The sequence below is a fragment of the Ambystoma mexicanum genome, chromosome 4p (genome assembly GCF_040938575.1).
Source record: "Ambystoma mexicanum isolate Mex_15411 chromosome 4p, UKY_AmexF1_1, whole genome shotgun sequence".
Lineage (NCBI taxonomy): Eukaryota > Metazoa > Chordata > Amphibia > Caudata > Ambystomatidae > Ambystoma > Ambystoma mexicanum.
The window spans coordinates 687,872,471-687,892,221 of record NC_090927.1 but is presented as its reverse complement, the minus strand read 5'-3'; the positions used below and the strand labels follow the sequence as shown (position 1 = coordinate 687,892,221).

At 47.8% G+C, this 19,751-nt stretch overlaps 1 protein-coding gene across 3 annotated transcripts in view; it reads left to right on the top strand.

Moving 5' to 3' along the window:
• CGAS (cyclic GMP-AMP synthase) overlaps positions 1–19,751 on the top strand; it is a 553,556-nt gene that overhangs the window by 133,751 nt on the left and 400,054 nt on the right. For all 3 annotated transcript variants that reach the window (XM_069606247.1, XM_069606248.1, XM_069606249.1), the window contains exon 3: positions 11,333–11,581. In XM_069606247.1, the coding sequence (XP_069462348.1) occupies positions 11,333–11,581 (249 nt within the window). The remainder of the gene's footprint in view (positions 1–11,332; positions 11,582–19,751) is intronic.

Here is a 19,751-nt window from a genome sequence, read left to right as displayed (position 1 = left end):
CACTGCATCCTGTAGAGCGCCAGATTTAAATCACCAGTCTGCCCAGCCCACACTCCAGGGAGACCGGAGCATGGTCAGAGAGGGTCTGTGAGAGTATCCGACATGCACCCCACCGGAATCCTCAGGTACGTGACACTAACAGATAGTCAAGTCTAGAGCTGGAGTTACGGACCCAGGAGTGGTAGGTGTAATCCCTCTCCCCTCAGTGTTGATGTCTCCAGGTGTCTATGGGATCGTATGACGTGCATATTTCTCGCACTTGTATACTTGCCTTGGGCACATTACCCCGTCCCGCTCCCGTCCTATCCTGAAGGGGGTCTAGCACCGTGTTTAGGTATCCCCCCTCACTATGGTGTCCATCCGGCCAGGTGTATCATTACCCGATCCACAGCATTCGGGCTGTCTATGTTGAGGTCATAGGAGTTCACTGTTACCCCTTCGAGAACCCCACAGACTAGGAGCGCATGCCCTTCGTCGTCCCTCGCAGTTGAGATCAGACGAAACTTGACATATTGACTGATCAGGATAGCAACTCCTCTAGTGTAGGAGGAGTGGGAAGAAAACTATCTGTGGCATCCCCAATTGGCGTCCCACTTATTCTCAGAGGACGGGGTGGGGTGGGTTTCTTGAATGAAGGGCACATCGACCTGGTGGCGTCTGAGGTATTGTGCGGACTTCCGGATCTTCGCGGGGCTATTTCCCCCTCCATGTCGCTACTCGGAACCCCCAGTGACTCCTGGAGTGTCTAAGCTTTGTTGGGGGGGCCACTCGCCATCCATTTTCCCCTTGGACTTGCACGGTTTGCCATCTCGGGCGGGTATAAGGGTGCACTGGTGAGAATCGGACTCCCAACAACCTGAACAAACCCGGACACCCCCACTCCATTGGTTCCCCAAGCACTTCCCTCCCCTGTGTCCCTTACTCACCCCTACCCTTACCCCTCCTGCCCTCCCACCCCCACGAGCAACCCCCAACCCGCCCGCTGGTCCCACCACTAGCCCCCATAACCATCAACCAGAACATTACCGTGCACGGGGCGCTAGTGCCCAGCCAAGCTTGCAAGGCTCCTCCACCCATTGGTGGTACATAAACAACTGAAGCAAATTATTGGAAGTTGCGGTATTAATCGGGTTACTATTCTCACATAGATATAGCACCCTCCCTGCCATGTGAACCAGGTTTCATCATCCCGGGTCTCCCCTGTCGGCCCGGTCCCGGTCACCTGCACTGGGTCTCTGGTTGTTGCGGGGGAGTGTCTACCAATCTTGTTCAGAAATGAGCTTGCTGCCTCTGGTGAAGTGAAGAATTGTGCTCTCCTCCCCCCGTGCTGGATCCAGAGTTTTGCAGGGAACAACATAGAATATTGAATGCTGTGGTCTCTTAGTCGTCTCTTGACCCCTGCAAAGGATCTCCTCGAGGCCGGCACTGCTGCAGAAAAATCTGGGTAGATGTGAATTATGTCGCTGTTGTACTGCAATTCTGCTTTCATTCTGGCCAGCCGCAGAATCTTGTCCCAATCTCTGTAATTCAGGAGGCCTGTGATGATAGGGCGGGGGGGCGCTCTGGGTATCGGCTGCCGGTATATGATGGGCCCTTTCCACCACAAACAGCAGGGATAGCTCTGATCCCCCAAAGAGTTCCCTGCACACGGCCTCCACAAATTCCTCCATGTTGAGTTGATTTTGCCTCTCTACAACTGCCACCAAGCGTATATTGTTTTTGTGGGCCCTCCCTTCTAGATCTTCATTCTTAGCTGCAACGGCTTTGACCTGCACCTCGAAGGACGAGACTCTGGCCGCCATTGAGGTCGACCCATCCTCCAATCCGGGTTGGAGGTGCACTCGGGAAGGTTGGCCACTTCTTCTTGCAGGAAGCCTTTAGACGTTGGTAGTGTAGTGTTGTGGATAGACCTTTTCCTGCTCTGTTTTGGATCTCTGATGCTACGAGGAAATGGCCTTCCGGAAAAAGGTCTCCGACTTTGGCTTGTTTTTCAGGGTCCCATGATGTTTGTATAGTACGGTCCATTGTGGGTTCTAGTCCTGGGTAGTGCCATAGGGATAGGTGTGGCCAATATGCTATTTCGCATCCTACTCTTTTGAGGATTTGCGACCATGCTCGCACTGTCGATTCCATCGGGTCAGCCAGTGTTTTTTCCCTTGGTACCTTGGCGAATATCATGCTTTTGAGTTCCAGAGGAGATGCTGCGAATTTTTCTGTGTGTATATGCGCAAATTGTTCCACAGTATTGGACGAGTATTTTGCGAAGTGTGCCTGTGCCGAGTAGTAATATAGCTGGAAGTCCGGGGCTGCCAGGCCGTCTGTGTCGTAATTCTCGCATAGTTTGGACCAGCTTAGTCTGGCCGTCTGACCTCCCCAGATGAAACTTGTGGCAAGTTTTTGTATTGTGTCAAAGAATGTCCTGCTCGGCCAGATCGGGATGCCGTTGAATAGGTATAACAGCTTTGATACTACCAACATTTTCAGTAGGGAGATGCGGCCATATAGGGACAGTGGCAATCTGATCCATGCGTTGAGTTTGCATTCCAATTGTGTCAGATATGGGGTATAGTTATTGGCAAGCAAGGTTAGTTTTTCTGGCGCCATTATAATGCCCAAGTATCTTTCAGTGGTAGGGGACCAACGTAAGTCGTTCATACCCGCAGTCTGGGTGGTGGACTCGGTCAGCGGGATTATTTCGGACTTCGCTCGGTTAATTTTGTATCAGGAATGTTTGGTAAATTCAGCTATGTCTCGTAGTACCGGTGCACGATGAATATCAGGGTTCCAGATGTATAACATTGTGTCATCTGCATATAGGGAGATGAATTGTGGAGATCCCATTATGCGGATCCCCCTCCAGGCGTGGTTGTGGTGCAGACACACAGCCATTCCCTCTATTTTTAGTGCAAATATTAACCGAGAGAGTGGGCAGCCTTGCCTGGTGCTTCTCTGTAGTGTGAAGGTGGATGATAGCGTTTTGTTGGTCCATACCCTGGCCATGGGGACGTGGTACAGTATGTTTATGAATCGGAGAAATCCTATGCCGACCCCCATCTTACCCAAGATTCCATACATGAATTTCCAGGAAATTGAGTTTAATGCTTTTTCTGCGTCGAGTGTAACTGCCACCGTCTGTGCCCGGTGGTCTTATTGGGAGGTGATGGCAAAGAAGCGCCTGAGGTTCAGGGCAGTGGAACGCCCAGGAATAAACCCTGATTGGTCCGGATGTACTAGTTTAGACATATATGGGTTTAGTTTTTGTTATGGCCTTGGCGAAGATTTTTGTGTCGACATTAATGAGGGACAGCGGTCTGTACGAGGAAGGCGAGTGTGCGGGCTTATGTGGTTTTAGCACATACGTGATGATGGCTTCTCTCATTGTTGCGGGGAGTGTTCCGCTTTCCAATGATTCTTCCCATACTTCTAGGAGTCCTGGGGCCAGTTCTTTTCCAAAAATTTTGTAGAGGTCTGCCGGTAGGCCGTCCGACCCTGGTGCCCTGCCCGCCTTGAGGTCCAGATACTCTTGCACTTCCGTTGATACTTGGTCCGCGTTCGTGTATAGCTTGATGTAGTAGTCTCGGAACACCTCGTTCACCTCCAGGTGGTCTACATGCATCGAGCCTCGATCGTCTGTGATTCTAGTGATTTGTCTGTGTCCCTATTCTGTCTTGATGAGGTTGGACAACAGCTTGCCGGATTTATTGCTCTCTCCGTATTTCCTGGCTCTAATTGGTTGCAATGTGTACCACACTTCTTGTTCTGCTAGAGGAATGAATTTAGCAAGAGCTTCTTGCAACCTGGCTAGTGTTGCGGGTTCTGGTGTTCTTGAATACACTGTCTCTGAGTCTTTAATGTGGTCTTCAGCTAGGGCTAGTTGGGTGTGTATTTTTTTCAGCGTGCCGTGGACTCTGGAGATCAGGTGTCCCCTTAGCCACACTTTAAAGGATTCCCAGATTGTGTGGTGTGATATCACTGAGCCTTGGTTCCGGTCGAACAATTCCTGTATCTCGATCCGGAGTGTTTCATGGAGTGAGAAATCACGTAGTAGGTCAGGGGGCATTCTCCATAGGTGGCGTTCTGGAGTGGGTGTCCCGATCTGGATTTCTAGTACCACCGGTGAGTGATCTAAGTGTGTTCTGGGTAGTATAGTGCATTCCTTCAGGCCAGAGTGCAGCTTGTGGAGCAGAGCCAATAGTCAATTCTAGAGCTTGACCCATGGACATATGAATGAAATGTGTAGTCTCTGGTGTTGGGATGTAATTCTCTCCAGGCATCTGCAAGCAGTACAGAGGACATGGCCTGTTTTATGGTCAGTGCTGCCTTTGAGTTTGTCCGCTGCGTCGTGGATGTCCTGTCGAGTGAGGGGTACAGTATAGTGTTGAAGTCTACACCCCATAGCACTCTTGTTTCTTCTGTGGGGATATTAGAGTCACTATCTGCTGATAGAACTCTGGTGTGTTGATGTTGGGGCCACAGGTGTTCATGATTATTAGTTCCCGGCCATGTAATAGACCCCATATTATTACAAATCTTCTGTTTGCTTCTAGTTTGTTTTTTTTGCACCTGGAATCCAAGTCTGCGATGAATTAGTGTCAGGACTCCCTGTGACAAATAATTTGTTGTGAACACCTGTGGGTCCCACACACGGCCAAGTGAATTGGCCATTTGCTCCGTGGTGTGCGTTTCCTGCAACAGGAGGAATGTGTCTGTTAGCATACGTGACTATTTTCCTGGCCGTGATTGGGTTCAGGAGTCCCCTCACGTTCCAGGATAGGAGTCTGGTGCCTCGGGTTATCTGTTGAGGAGCCATTCGTGTGCCATCTGTACTGTGTGCCTTATTTCCTTGATGTTGTGGTGGTCTTCTTCCTTTTGCAGCCATGCCAGGTTTTTCTTGTTATTGTGCCAACAGGTTTTAACTGTGCAAACTTTTTGGCAACAAGCCATTGTCATGTGCTGGCAACTGGCCAGTTTCCCCGTCTTCCCGCTCCACGCTCACCTCCCCCCCCAATCAGGCGGTGTAAACCACAAAATCATATGCAACTTTGCTAGTGAAAACTTCAACTGGGGTGGAGGGGGGAGACTGTGTGGCCTCGACCTGTAGCAGGGCCGCGGCTTCCATTGAATTGTGGATTGGCATGCTGCTATTTTGCAATTTTGGGTGTGTTTCAGGTCTCCTTAGGTGTTTCCGGAATGTGGCGCTCAAAAAATGTCATGGCATCTTAGGGTGCTTCAAAGAACTGTGTTTTGCCTGCATGTTGGATACGTAACTTGGCAGGGAACAGCATTGCATATATTATTTTTCGTTCTCGGAGTACTCTTTTAACAGGGTCAAAAGGATCTTCGTACAGTTTGTACTCCCATTGAAAAGTCCGGGTATATGTGGATGCGGTTAGACTCAAAGGTTAGAGGACCCTGTTCTCTTGCCAGGCGGAGGATAAGATCTCTATCTCTATAGCTGAGTAGCCTAGCTATAATCGTTCTTGGTGGTGCTCTGGGTTTGGGAGGGGGGACTGGTGCCCAGTGTGCTCTTTCCACCAGGAATTGCTGTGAGAACTGTGCGTCTGGAAATAGCGAGTGAAGTAGATCTTCTAGAAAGTGTTACATGGGCACGTTGGTCTTGTGTTCTGCCTCCCAGACCACTCATATATTGTTCCGCCTAGATCTGGATTCTAAGTCCTCGCATTTATTCTGGAGGGCCTTGATTTCTTTTTGGATCTTGTCTGTGGTTTTACTTTGGGTAGTTGCTGTGTCTTCTAGGGTAGAAACCCTGTCTTCCGCCTCCGAGACCCTGGTATTAAGTTTTTTGATGTGTGCGCGGATAGAGGCGATGTTGTTGCCGATATCGTCTAGTTTGGTGTTAATGCGAATCCTTTTTCCATAGCTGCCATGTATGGAGCCATATTTTGTGTTGAGGGGGCCAGGGGGAGGGTTGGCGGATGGTTCAGCGATTTCAGTATTGTGGTCTTGGTCGGGGGAGCTGGCAAATGCATCTATGGGACCTTTTTTCTTTTCTTTGTTCTTGGCGCCACCTGCCATGTTCATGTGCCTCCGTGCCAGGAGTTAATTCCGGTGCTTTTGGGGGGGCTAGTCCGCAACCGGGGACCGGAGCGACCTGAGCGCGAGTAACGCGCCCGGTCCTGCCCTAGAGACCCGCTTCAAACCGGTGCGGCAGTGTGTGTAGTGGTAGTGCTGGAGCGGTCCCCAAGGTTGCGGATGCTCGGCGCTTGGTCCCTCGAAGTGGGAGGCGGGGCAGAGTCCACTCTCCGCTCGTCGCCTCCAGGGGATTATTGCAGCGTTGGCGCTGCTCGCAGGGAACGATCCGGTCACAGTGGGAGGAGAGAGGTCCTGTGTGCAACTGCTGGGCTTTCCACTGGGCTCCAGCCTCGGGAATATTTCGGCGTGAAGTCTCGCAGCAGTTAGGCGGGATTCCTGAGTTTGTGGACGGTGCTTCTCGGGAGCGGAGCGCCGGACTGCTCCCAAAATTGCTCTGGCTGTGCTGGGGGTGTTCATGCGCTCCCTCCACTTGTATGGCGATGTCAGCAGCAATGCTGTTCTGCAGAATTTTAAGGGCAGGCGGACATTACTGTTCAGTTCAGAAGACACTGGGAGAACAAGGGCATAGCAGTGATAGGGGACCTATTGCAAGATGGCAGGATGGTAGACTTCCCGACCCTTAACAGAGAATTCAACATACACAAGGGGCAGTTCCTGTTATATTTGAGCCTGGTTAGGAAGGTTGAGGAGAGATGGCCGAGCTTTCGAGAGGGTGTTGAAGCTAATTCAGTGCTAAGCACCATGTATGATGTGTCAGAGGGGGGACACATGGTCTCTAGGCTACACAACCTATTCCTGGGCAGTCTCAACAACGAGAAGTTGGTAGCTCATGGGAAGAAGACTTGGGAAGGACCTTTACGGATGAGGACTGGAAAAGAGTCCTGTTGTATACGAATGGAGTTTCTAGAAATTCTAGATTCAAGCACACCCAATTATGTTACGCATAGAGCGTATCTGACCCCTTGCAGGATGTCACGATTCGGGGGAGAGGGAACCCGGGGGTGCCCAAGGTGTGGTGCGCACATGGGAGGGTGGATATGATAAACATGTTTTGGGCTTGTCCAGGGATTGAGAGCTTCTGTCACGAGGTGGCAGAGAGAGCAGCTAGAGGAGGGATCCAGATGTATTCATATCCCCCAGAGGTTTGTTTGCTGGGATTGTTCCCGCGGGCAAAGGGGCATACCAGGCACCTTTCTAGGATGAAGCATTTGATTTTGCAGAATTGCAATGGCCTGGAAATCAGCAGAGGGTCCTAGGATTGAGGCTTAGTGGGCAGGCCTGAGGCGCTTGTCAATGGCCGAAACCACTGTATGGCACAGAGCGCTGAGACAAGTGGGGGAGTGAGGGGAGTACCAAAGTGGCAGCTTGGAATGAGTTGACGAAGACAATGTTTGCATCTCCAGAGATAACCCAGGTGGGCATACATGTGGAGACGAGGGCGGGAATGAATGAGACTTCATGGACATTGGATTTTCCTTCCAAGGGGGCTTGTGAGAGGTGACGTCAGACAGAGCAGGAGCCTGAGTTGGCAGGGTGTGGGGGTGGGATGGCAGTGGGATGTGTGACTGGTACCATGCCTGGACAAGTGGGGGTAGGAGTGTTGCGCTGACACATAGACAACCTGTCTTTTTTGTATGTTGACAAATTCAATAAAATCTGTTACCAAAAAAAAGATAATGGTTCTGGGAGCACCTATGTATGCAACATTACGAGTTGTTCGTGGTGCAGCTACAAAAGGAACTTGCATCGGGTCATTGGCAAGCTAAATGTAACAAATCTGTATGGTCTTTTTTTGGAATGTGGACATACTCCATATGCAGTAGGATCCAATTTCCTCACTATTATTTTATTGTAGTAAAGTTAATGCACAAATTTAAAATGCATCAGCCATTTTATGTGATTCTGAGAAATATGCTTAGTCTGGATACACCCCACCTCCCTGATCTTTCAATAAACCTGGTCAAAGCAATTCCCCATCTGGGTTTAGAGGCTCTAAAACATCCATTCCGCCACCTTTAGTGCCAATTTATACATTACAGAAATTGCTTTTCTTAAAGTGCGGTCAGGAGGTGAGTTAGGGTGAAGGCTTGAATCCTTCAGAGATTTCACTTTTTGGTACATAATATAACCGCATATCTGGCATTCTGGACGCACCCAGCTACTATAAGTATTGAAAAGAAATGTTTCCTGACAATGCTGGGGTCAAATGTGAGGTGGGCACCAGCAATTGTATATAGATTTAGTGAAGTAAAGAATGGTGGAGATTGATTGTTTATGACATACAATCTATCGAAGGCCCAATGAGTTACAGCCACAGTATGCATCTCACTAGGCCCTGTGGGAGTGCCTAATAGGACTGACTAAGACTTTGAGTTAGCCCTCATGAGTCATATACCATGATATCAAAAGGTGGGTTAGAGAAACCAGAAATTACTTTTCAGCGTTGGGAGCCCGTAGGCCACCAGATTCATCAGGCAATGTATCCCAACTTATTATGGCTTGTTTGCACCCCCTCAAAATCCTGCAATATCAGCTTGATGTGTAACAATTTTAGAGAACAGAAAAATAGGGCAGGCATTTAGGGATATTAATAAACAAATGGCATTTGAAGAGAATTTAAGAGACTCTTGCCATCATTGATAACAGGGGTCAATTATTTCAATCTGTAAGCTGCTAGCCAGGCATAAGTCATTTGGCCCTTTACTTTTCCACATGCACACTGCTCACAAATTCTTACTCGCAAAGAGTAAATTATCACTTTCCACTGGCTAGTCGTTAGTACAAATTATGAAGCCTGATTGATGGGGGGGAATAATATTTAATTTGATTGAAATATCATTGACTAAAGGTGAACAATTACGCTCAAATAACAAATTCAGAGATCTAACTAACCTAATCCCCAAGTATCAAACCCCTCCCTGTCACCATGTAAACCCCAGTGTGTCTCTACATTACCTTCAAGTCTGTTAGTAGTACCAGCTCTGACTTACTCCAGTTAATGTTTAACCAAGAGAAGCAGCTGAATTATTTACCTTTGTCAACAAAAGGTAACAGATTAATCAATGGGTGATGGATGTACAAAAGCACGTCATTGGCGTTTAGAGACCAAGACTGTTTGTTGTAGAAAGAGAATCACCTCTGAGAATAACGCTCTTGTAAGATGCGTGGCAAAGGCTCTAGCAAAAATGCAAAAACAATAGATGACAATGAGCTTCCCTGCCTTGTCCCTTAGAACAATTGAAAGGGAACTGAGACTACATCAGTGCAAACTCTGGCTGATTGGGCAGAATATAGCAGTGGAACCAGGGACAGAAAAGGATGGGCCAAGTACGACGAAGGGAGGCATACGTAAAGTTCTATTACAGCAAATTCAATGCTTTTTCAGCATCCAGTATTGCAGCGGCAGCTGGCGAAATGGGGGTCAATCAAATGAAGAACATCAAAAAGTGTCCTCATGTTTAACAAAGTGGATGATCTTCCTGAGATGAAGTCTGATTGATCAGGGAGAAACGTTGTTATTAAGGGGGGGAACTCTATAGGCTGAAGCCTTGGCTAACAAATGTAACATCAATAACCCCTGCTTGTACAGTTACACCCCCCATACCCACTCTCATCCATCCGCAGTGGCACATCTTCATATCACAGGTAAACTCATATGTGTAGTATTAATCTTCATACTCATTTACTTTTCCCCAATAATCCTTTATGGGGGCATTTCATCTGAATGGGCAAACATTGCCCGCGTCAAAGCATTCCATGCAGCCACGTCATCACTCACTTCTCTCATTCCTCTGTAAACTGCTCTGTGCCAGACGGAGGTGTCCCTGATTGCCATCTCTTCAAATCCTTCCACCATGCATCAACATTAGGTCCCTCCTTTGACTTCCAGGCCATCACAATCCTGCGTTTTGCAAGCACAGAAATCAAGTCTTTCATCCTGATAAAATGCGTCCTGTGTTTCCTCCCTCGTGAAAACCTCCCCAACAGGTGGCCCTCTGGTGGCCACTCATGCATTTCAATCCCAGCAACTACGAACCACCGGAAAACACCAGAACATAATATCTGCCTTATCTGCGTATCTAGGGCAATCCCGCTGCCCTGCCCCGCCCCATGGAACTGTAATATCCTGTTTGGGGGCGGGTCATATACACCCTGTGTGAAACGTACAGGTGGGATAGCTGAAATCAAGCATTCCTAGAGACCCTCTTAGTATACATCAAGGTTCGGGCCCATTCCGCGTCCGTGAAGGACCTAGCCACATCCACCTCCCATTGTGCATACACTTTTAGAACAGGCTGGCTCAATTTGTTTGTGAGCAAAGACCATGTGTCCTCCTTCGGACACTTCGTACATCGTTTCAAGTATAAAGTCACCCTTAATGCCCTCCTGGAATTCTGGCCATCTAGTCTTTATCGCCTTAAGCAGGCCCGAGTGCAGCAAGAATTGGCCTTTATGTATGCCTGAAGTTCGATCAGGGATTGAAAGTCCATCACTTTCCCATCCTGCAGCATATCCTCCAATGTGACCACCCTGCTGACCTACCTGTGCCTCCTTAGCACTTTTACAAAGTTAAGATTTGCATCTAGTAACCCTACTAGGGAGATATTGGGGGAATAGGGATCTGCAATTCACAATAGTTTCCAGGCTCTGCGCCACAAAGTCCTACCCACTGCCAGAAGGTGAGGCATATTATCTCATTGTCCTTATCAACGTATAAATCGAGGCTGGTCAAATTATTACATAGCACCTTCTTTACCAGGTTTGAGCAGGACCGTAATAAACTCCTTGCAGTAGGATGGAGGGAGAACATCCTTGAGAGATTCCTGATACAAGTTAAGTCTGAGAACCAACAACTTAGAAAGTTCCTTGTAAAACTCAACTGTGAAGCCATCCTGCCCACTGCTTTGCCAGAGGGTAAACTATGAATGGTGCCAGAGATGTCCTTATCGTTGATCGGAACACGTTCAGAGCCATCCTTTGCCCTGGTAGCGTGGCAAGCCATTGTCTGCATTTATCTTCTCTAAAGGTAAAGGGCGTTAGTGTTAGGCCAAAGTGATCTGTACATTCTGTGGGCATACCGCCAGATCCTTAAACACCAACTGGAAACTTTCAGTGAATCCACAGTCTTTCCCCAAGTGCTGCAGTCTGGTATTTAAATAAGTGTTGCATATTTCTTAGGTTCTGCTTGTTTATACGCACATTCACGCGTTAATGTTATCAAATAAAGCATGTGGCTCACTAAAGGAACTCTAATTTTAAATGTATTTCCCCACCGCAGGAATGGACATTTCCATTAAAAGAAAACAGAGTGGAAGCCCTGCAGTAACACTCATTATTAAGAGACCTGATGGAGACCTGTCTGTGGACATTGTATTAGCTTTAGAAGTGGAAAAGCAGAGCTGGCCACCTTCTACAAAACATGGTCTTGCAATTCAACGATGGCTTGGTACCAAAGTGAGACTAGGTTACAGATTCAGCCCGTTTTATCTTGTAGCCAAAAGCACGATAGACAAACAGAAGATGGCAGGTAAATTTTTTGTAATTTAAATATTTTCTTGTCTATTTATCCTTCTAACCTGAATATTTTAAAGTGTTTAACCATTTTCATTACATAATGCTACTTAATTTTATCAATGTGCATAGGTAGATTATTAAGCTGTAGTTGGGTGCGACGCACATTTTGAACATTACCCTTTCTCATCTTGTGGGCAGGTATGCGCTTATATGACAGACATTTTAATGACCTTTTTCCAAGTCCTCCGAGTACTAGCATATAATGTTAGCCATGTATTGACTATACAATACGAAAAATCAAGATGTCTTCAACTGATAGGGAATTTTATTGTCAAGATGTCACAGGTTTCCTTTTTTCTCACCTGTTTTTGCTGCCTTGCGGGATCCTTCGCCGGGGTTTTCTTGCGTGCTGTTTGGGTCTTGTATAAGCCCGCTCGGCCGTCGTCGGATTCCAGGATTCGTTCAGCTTCTTCGTCCGGGACCACAGAACTCCAGGAAGACCAGGAAGGAAGGCCGCACAGGAGAGCGGTCTGTGCGGAACACAGATGGAAAACAGGTACAAGGGGGAGGAAGGAGAAGGAATGGGTCCGGGAATTCGAGTAGCAACTCAGTTCCAGGAGCACAAACTGCGACGCACGTCTAGCCTCAGCTAACGATAGCGTTGAGGCGCGCAGAGCCGCAGGGGCGTGGTTCCTTTATGGAACGTGCTGCATGGAAGTAAAGGTCGATAGATTGCGTTCTGTAAATTCGGCCATGTTGGGTGTACTACAGCGAGTAACCCCTGACGTGCCAGGGACCAGGAGGACCAAAAGGGGCATGATCGATGGATCATGACAGCTTGCCCCCTTCTAAAACTCGTTCCACCGGGTTTGCCTGGATGTATTAGATGGAACCTTCTGAGTAATCTGGAGGAGTTCAGGTTTGAGACAGGTTCCCGGGTACGTTCACTGGGTGGATAGCCCTTCCATTCCACCAGGTATTGAAGTTGTCCTCGCCTATATCTGGAGTCACATATTCGAGAAACTTCATATTCTAACTGGTCATTGACAATCACAGGACTGGGTCTAACGTTAGCCCGGGTGGTTTGGATGTAAGGCTTCAATGGAGATTTGTGAAAAACTGGATGGATTTTCTTCCAGGAGTCTGGTAGTTTAAGTCGAAAGGCCACAGGGTTAATGACTTCTTTTATAGGAAAAGGGCCATAATATCGAGGAGCCAACTTATTCGGTTTAGCTGTCGGGGCAGTAGCTTCGAGGATAACCATACTTTATCCCCAATGGTGTAAGAAGGCCCTGGTCTTCTCCTCGAATCTGCATAGTGCTTAGTTTGGATCTGTGCCCTTTCTAGATGTTCCTTGGCTTCTCTCTGTATATTGATGAGTGTTTCAATCCAGGAGTCAACTGTTGGAACTGGAGTAGGATGCAGAAGGACTGAAGGTAATACCGCAGCGTGGAATCCATGGCTGCAAAAAAAAGGGCTGGTTTTAATAGCCGAATGGTCCGATTTGTTGTAGGCGAATTCTGCCACTGATATTAGAAACGACCCATCCTCCTGGACCTTAGTAGAGAAACAACAAAGGTATTGTTTAAGGGTTTGATTTACTCGTTCTGTGACTCCATTGGTTTGGGGATGATATCCTGAGGAAAGGGCTTGTTGGATTCCTAGTATCCTGCAGAGGTGCTTCCAAAATTGAGAGATATACTGTGGTCCTCTGTCCGATATGATCTTGGAAGGAAGTCCATGCAGTCGGAAGATGTGTTCCAGGAAGATTCCAGCAAGTTCTGACGAGGATGGTAACTTATCCAGAGGTGTAAAATGAGCCATATGATTGAACAAGTCAATAGTGACCATGATAGTGGTGTACCCTCTAGATAGCGGTAATTCTACAATAAAGTCTGTAGCGATGACTTCCCAAGGTCTCGTTGGTGGAGTAGGCTGTAATAAGAGTCCTGCTGGTTTCTGGTTGTCATGTTTGTTTTGATTACAGACGGAACAAGATTGAACGTACAGTTGAACGTCAGCCTTCATTCTGGGCCACCAGAATTGTCTTTGTATTAGATGAAGGGTGTTGGAAATGCCACGATGACCGGAGTGAAGGGTATCATGGCAGAGGTTTATAATCTTTTGTTGTAGTTTCTGTGTGGGAATGACCAGGTTGTTATTCTTAAACAAGTATCCGTCCTTGGTTCTCAGATCCCATTGATTCTTTTTGAAAGACCCTTCGAGAGATCCGAAGTCTGAGTTTGTATGCAAATGTCTTCCAGGAGATTGTTTGCTTGAGCTACAAATATTGTGTGAGGAAACATCTTGTGATATGCCCGATCTCCCGGAGGTTCGTAGTCTGGACGTCGAGAGAGGGCGTCAGCTATTAGATTTTGTGTTCCGGGAACGTGGTGAATCTGGAACTGATATTGGGCAAAGACGGCGGCCCACCGAGCTTGACAGCTATTCCTACATTCCAAGGCCTGCAGTACTTGTAGGTTTCGATGGTCCGTGCGGGCCTGGACAGGATTTTTTGCTCCGAGGAGTAGATGACGCCACTCGGTTAAGGCTTGAAGGATGGCTAGCAGTTCCTTTTCCAAGACTGACTAATGGGTTTCACTGGGCGTTAATGTCTGTGAAAGGTAAGCGATGGGGTGCTCCATCCTGTCCCCGAATAGCTGTTTGAGAACGGCTCCAATAGCGTAGCTGGAGGCATCTGTTTCCACTATGAATGGTTGGTTGACATCAGGTTGAGCCAGGATGGGAGCTTGTGTAAACTCAGTCTTCAACTGTTGGAAGGCTTCCTCTTGAGCTGTGGTCCAAAGGAAGGGAATGTATTTCTTTAACAGGGCAATGATTGGTTGGACTATCTCGGAAAAGGAAGGTATGAATTTCCTGTAGAAATTAGCCAAGCCCAGGAAAGACTGGATTTGTTTCACAGAGGTGGGACTTGGCCAGGATAATATAGCCTTAACCTTGGATTGATCCATTCCGATGCCTTCTGGACTAAGGACAAATCCTAGGTAGTGTATAGTAGAAGCATTGAAGATGCATTTCTCGGGCTTTGCCAGGAGTTTGTTTTCGCGTAGTCGTAACACTGCCTTTACATGTTCTTCGTGCTTGGAAATGTCCTTCGAAAATATTAGGATGTCGTCCAAATAGACAATCACAAAAAGGAACAGCATGTCTGAGAACACCCTATCCATGAAGCGTTGGAATACCGCCGGGGCATTAGCAAGTCCAAAGGGCATGACCAAGTATTCAAAATGACCGAAGGGTGTTCTAAAGGCTGTTTTCCACTCGTCTCCTGCCCTAAAACTAATCAGATGGTAGGCACCCCTGAGATCCAACTTGGTGAAAACAACTGCGCCCCTTACTGCCTCCAGAATGTCCGAGATCAAGGGTAACGGATAGCGATCCTTAAGGGTGCATTGATTTAGATCTCGATAATCCAGACACGGTCTGAGTTCCTTGGTATCTTTCTTAGGAACAAAAAACAGTGAGGCCCCTGCTGGGGATTTAGAGGGTTGTATGGTGCCATTTGCAAGATTAGTATCCAGGTATTCTCGAAGGACTTTCTTTTCAGGTTTGGACAAGATGAACAGCCTTCCAAAGGGAATCACAGCGGAAGGGTCAGTTTCTATAGCACAGTCTTCTGGTCTATGGGGGGTTACGCCTGGACAATGGCAGAAGAGAAAACATCAGAATATTCCTGGTATATCTCCGGGACCCGGATAATGTTTGAGACTGAGATTGTAACTTGGTGATTCGTAGGAGGTCCTCCTGATGGTGTCGGAGCGAGGTCTGACATTATGCAGTGGGACATACAAAATTCTGAGCCCAGGAACAAGGTACCCGCTGTCCAATTGATGTACGGATTGTGTTTTTGAAGCCAGGGCATTCCTAATACCATTGGGTAAAGGGCCGACTTGATGTCAAATTTGATCCTTTCTCGATGGTGATTTATGGCAAGTTCGACGTCCTTGGTCTGAAGGGTTATGGGTCCTGAAGAAAGGGGCATTCCATCAATTGCTTCTACTGGTTGCATAATAGTCCGGGATTCGTAAGGAATATGGTGTTTAAGAACCCATTCTTGGTCTATGAAAATCCCCATAGCTCCACAGTCCACCAGTGCCAAGATGGGATACGTTTCCTTCTTGGATGGCGATAAAAAGGCCTGTAAGATCACCAAAGAATTTTGTCCAGGAGAGTTCAAGGATGGAATTGATGTGGAGCAGACATCTCTCTCCTGAACCTGTGCTCCATCATGGATCGGTAGCTGGCGTTTCCCGAGCGCCGTGGGGGGGCTATTGGGCACTCTCTTACTAAATTTTTGTCTGATGCACAATACATACACAACCCGGTATGCATTCTTTCTTGGGAGGATATGGGTCCACGGAATGCCCCTAGCTGCATAGGTTCAGGCTCGTTAATCGAAGGGGAAATACTTTCAGGGCTCGAGGTTATTCCAATGGGGTTCTTCTGGAGTGGTAGCTTGCTTTTCGTTTTCTCTGCCTTTCTCTCCTGAATGCGAAAGTCGATCTGCAGAGCAAGATCCATCAGGGCCTGATAAGAACTTGGGCGCGCCACTCTGGCTAGTTCATCCTTGATGTCTTTGTTTAGCCCTCTTCGAAATAGGGTAAAACAAGCTTCAGAGGACCAATCCGCTTCTTTAGCCAACTGTTTGAAGCGTGTGACATACGTGAGCATATCCTGGTAACCTTGTTGAATGTCAAGTAGACGTTCCTGGGCACTGTAGACCTGCTCTGGGTGATCAAACATGGTCTTAAGGGCCTGTATGAAGCCATCGTAATCATCCAGGAGAGAATCCCCAAAGTTAACCAGTGGGGTGGCCCAGGTCAAGGCATTGCCGGAAAGATGCGAAATAATAAAGCCCACCTTAGCCCTGGGCGTAGAAAAATAATAAGGCTTGAAAGTAAAGTGGACCAAACATGAGTCAAGGAATCCACGAAGGCTCTTTGCGGAACCATCATATTTATCAACAACGCCGCCCAGGATTACACTCTTTCGTAGCATATTCACGGGGCAATACCAATTGCTTTAAGGCGGCGTTCTCTGCCTTTAAATTTTGCACTTCGGTAGTCAGCTCTTGCATGCCATGCATAAGGTCCTGGATGGCCGCTTCCATGTCTGTGTCGAATTCAATCAGGTGGCGTCTCAATCTGTCACAGGTTTCCTTTTTTCTCACCTGTTTTTGCTGCCTTGCGGGATCCTTCGCTGGGGTTTTCTTCCATGCTGTTCGGGTCTTGTATAAGCACGCTCTGCCGTCGTCGGATTCCAGGATTCATTCAGCTTCTTCGTCCGGGACCACGGAACTCCAGGAAGACCAGGAAGGAAGGCCGCACACAAGAGCGGTCTGCGCGGAACGCGGATGGAAAAAAGGTACAAGGCAGAGGAAGGAGAAGGAGAAGGAATGGGTCCGGGAATTCGAGTAGCAACTCAGCTCCAGGAGCACGAACTGTGACACACGTCTAGTCTCAGCTAACGATAGCGTTGAGACGCGCGGAGCCGCAGGGGCGTGGTTCCTTTATGGAACGTGCTGCATGGACGTAAAGGTCGATAGACCGCGTTCTGTGAATTCGGCCATGTTGGGTGTACTACAGCGAGTAACCCCGACGTGCCAGGGACCAGGAGGACCAAAAGAGGCGTGATCGATGGATCATGACACAAGATGTAATGCAACATTTTTAACACATTAAAAACCTTGAGTTAATCACCTCAAGTGCTATAACACGTATTCCTTTTTTTCCTTTTCAGACTTCATTAATTAGTAATACATATGATTCATGAAAAATATGAAAAACATATAAATAGAAACACACATAACAAATTGTAAGAAAATAATCAGAAACCTTTTAGGTTGCTATAACAATTATAAAGTGCAGTATTTTATACTATCTTCCTCTTCCTCCCTACACACTTGTGTTTCGGTTCCTTTTGCTGGAAAATGCTGGATTTTCTTCAGGCGGGAACTTCACTATAATTAATTTTGCTTTTGTCCTCATGCTTAAAATAACAGTATTTTGTCTTGTATTGCAGCCATGAGATCTCAAAACAACACACAAAAAAGTCCTTATTAGTTATTTATTATTATTATTTAGCATGTGGTGGCTTAAAATAAACCTACCTGCCTGAAATTAATTCATACCAGTCAGAACTGTATTTGATCTTTGTCATGGAATAAATTGCTTCATGACTTTATACAACACCTATCTGCAATCTTTTATATCTACTTATACAGATTTTCTTTTATGTAGCTTACACTAAGTGAAAAATATTTTATGTACACACCGTGCCTGGCAATGATTGGTTACAAACTCACTAAACAATCCATTAGGACGCCAATCTGTAAATAAAGATTTAAACGGGGGAATCTCAACTATGAATTACATATTTATTATCTTCAATATTAATACATTAGTTTCCATGTTGCTGCTTACATTACATCTTATTTTAAATTCGGGCTCATTGTAGAAAACGGGTGCTCTTTTCTGGCACAACCTCCTTTTCATTGTCATTCTCTAACTTATTTTCAAGTCGGCTGTAAACATGGTTCTATGTTAATTCATCCTGATTTATTTTTCCGCCGATTATTATTATTCTTTTGAAATTGTTTTGCAGAAAAAACGAATCGCATTTTTTTTAAATTGGGGATTTCCACCAAATCCTCCCCTTCGAGGGGATTGGGTCCTCCGACGTATTCCATATCTATGACAGGTAATGACATGATATGATAGGTTATTTATAACGTGCTTAATACCCAGAGGTTTCTAAGCCCGGACCCGGGGATCAAACCCATGTTGCTCCGTGTCATCTTGCTTCCAAGGCAAGCAAGTTGCCGTTGAGCTATCCTCCGAGTGCAAATGTCCACAGCTGTGCTGCTTCGGAAAATCTTTGGCGTCTGCGTCGATGATGTCGATGCGCCGTCCCCGAGGACCTCCTCTGACGGCCGACGTCACCCGATGTGATAAGTAGGACGCACAACACCCATTGCCTCAGTTCCGTTTTTTCCGCTAACGTGTTCGCTTTGTGAATCTCGACACGCCTCGACTCGTTGGAGTTGCTGTTTTCTATTCTCGGTTCGTTGAACCTGTTCGGTTTGTTGTGAAGACCTGTTCGTGGCGATGTCTTTCTCGTATTCAACCCTTCGTCCGGGCTTCAAGAACTGCGGGGACTGAGGGTCCAAGATGTCAGTCACGGACTCGCACGACGCCTGCCTCTGGTGCCTCGGGGAAGCCCATGATACGGACGACTGTGTCGACTGCCAGTCGCTCACTGCGAAGGCCTTGCGAGAACGCAAGAAGAAGCTGTCGGTAGGCTGGTTGTCTCAGCCCCGGAAGTCGAGGTCTGCAGGGCTTTCGACCGATGACTCGAGGGGTGATTATCCGCGTCGTCGTAGGAAGTCCGGTGGGTCTCCTTCCAGGAGTCGGTCTGGCCACTCCACCACCTCTTCTAGGCATTCCAGGAAGCGCCGGCATAGGTCGCATTTCCCGTCCTCTTCCGAGGACTCCGCCCGCCGGCGGGTCGCTTATCCCTCCATGCAAGCAACACCGGAGGAATGGGCTTCCTTCGGGAAGCAGATGCTAGCGATTCTGGAATCGCAGGGCACCGGTCCGTCTAAGCCTCCGAGTGGGGTTGGTCGCACCGGTCGGGAGACGCCGCCCATACGCCTTCGGGCTCGGGTGGTCGGCGCGGCTCGCGGGAGAGGTCCCGCTCGGACAAGGGTAGCCATTCTCGCCATGCCAGTTCCAGGTCCCGGTCCTCAACGCGCTCGAGACCGCGTGATCCTGTGCCGTCTTCGAAGAAGATGTCGACGCCTGTAGCGCCGAGGTCGTCGACGGTTTCTCTCGAGGTTCCGTCTTTAAGGGGGTCGTCGACGCCGTTGGCGCCCAGGTTGTCGAGAGACACGCTCGGAGCTCCGGCTTCGAGGACTGTGTCGACGCCGCAGATGCTGGAGGCGTTGCAGCTGATGCCGATTCTCTCGACTTCGACGCCTTTTCTGCCGGCGCCGACTGGTTGGGCGCCCTCAACGCCTTTCGAGGCGATGGTGTCGGAGGGGCCCCGTGGCACAGGGTTTGCCCCTAAAAAGGCTATGGCTAAGGTCCGGCACTGCTTTGGTCCGCAGAGGTCTTCCTCTCCTCGCCTGGAGTACATTTCAGAGGGTGATGAAGGCTCTGATG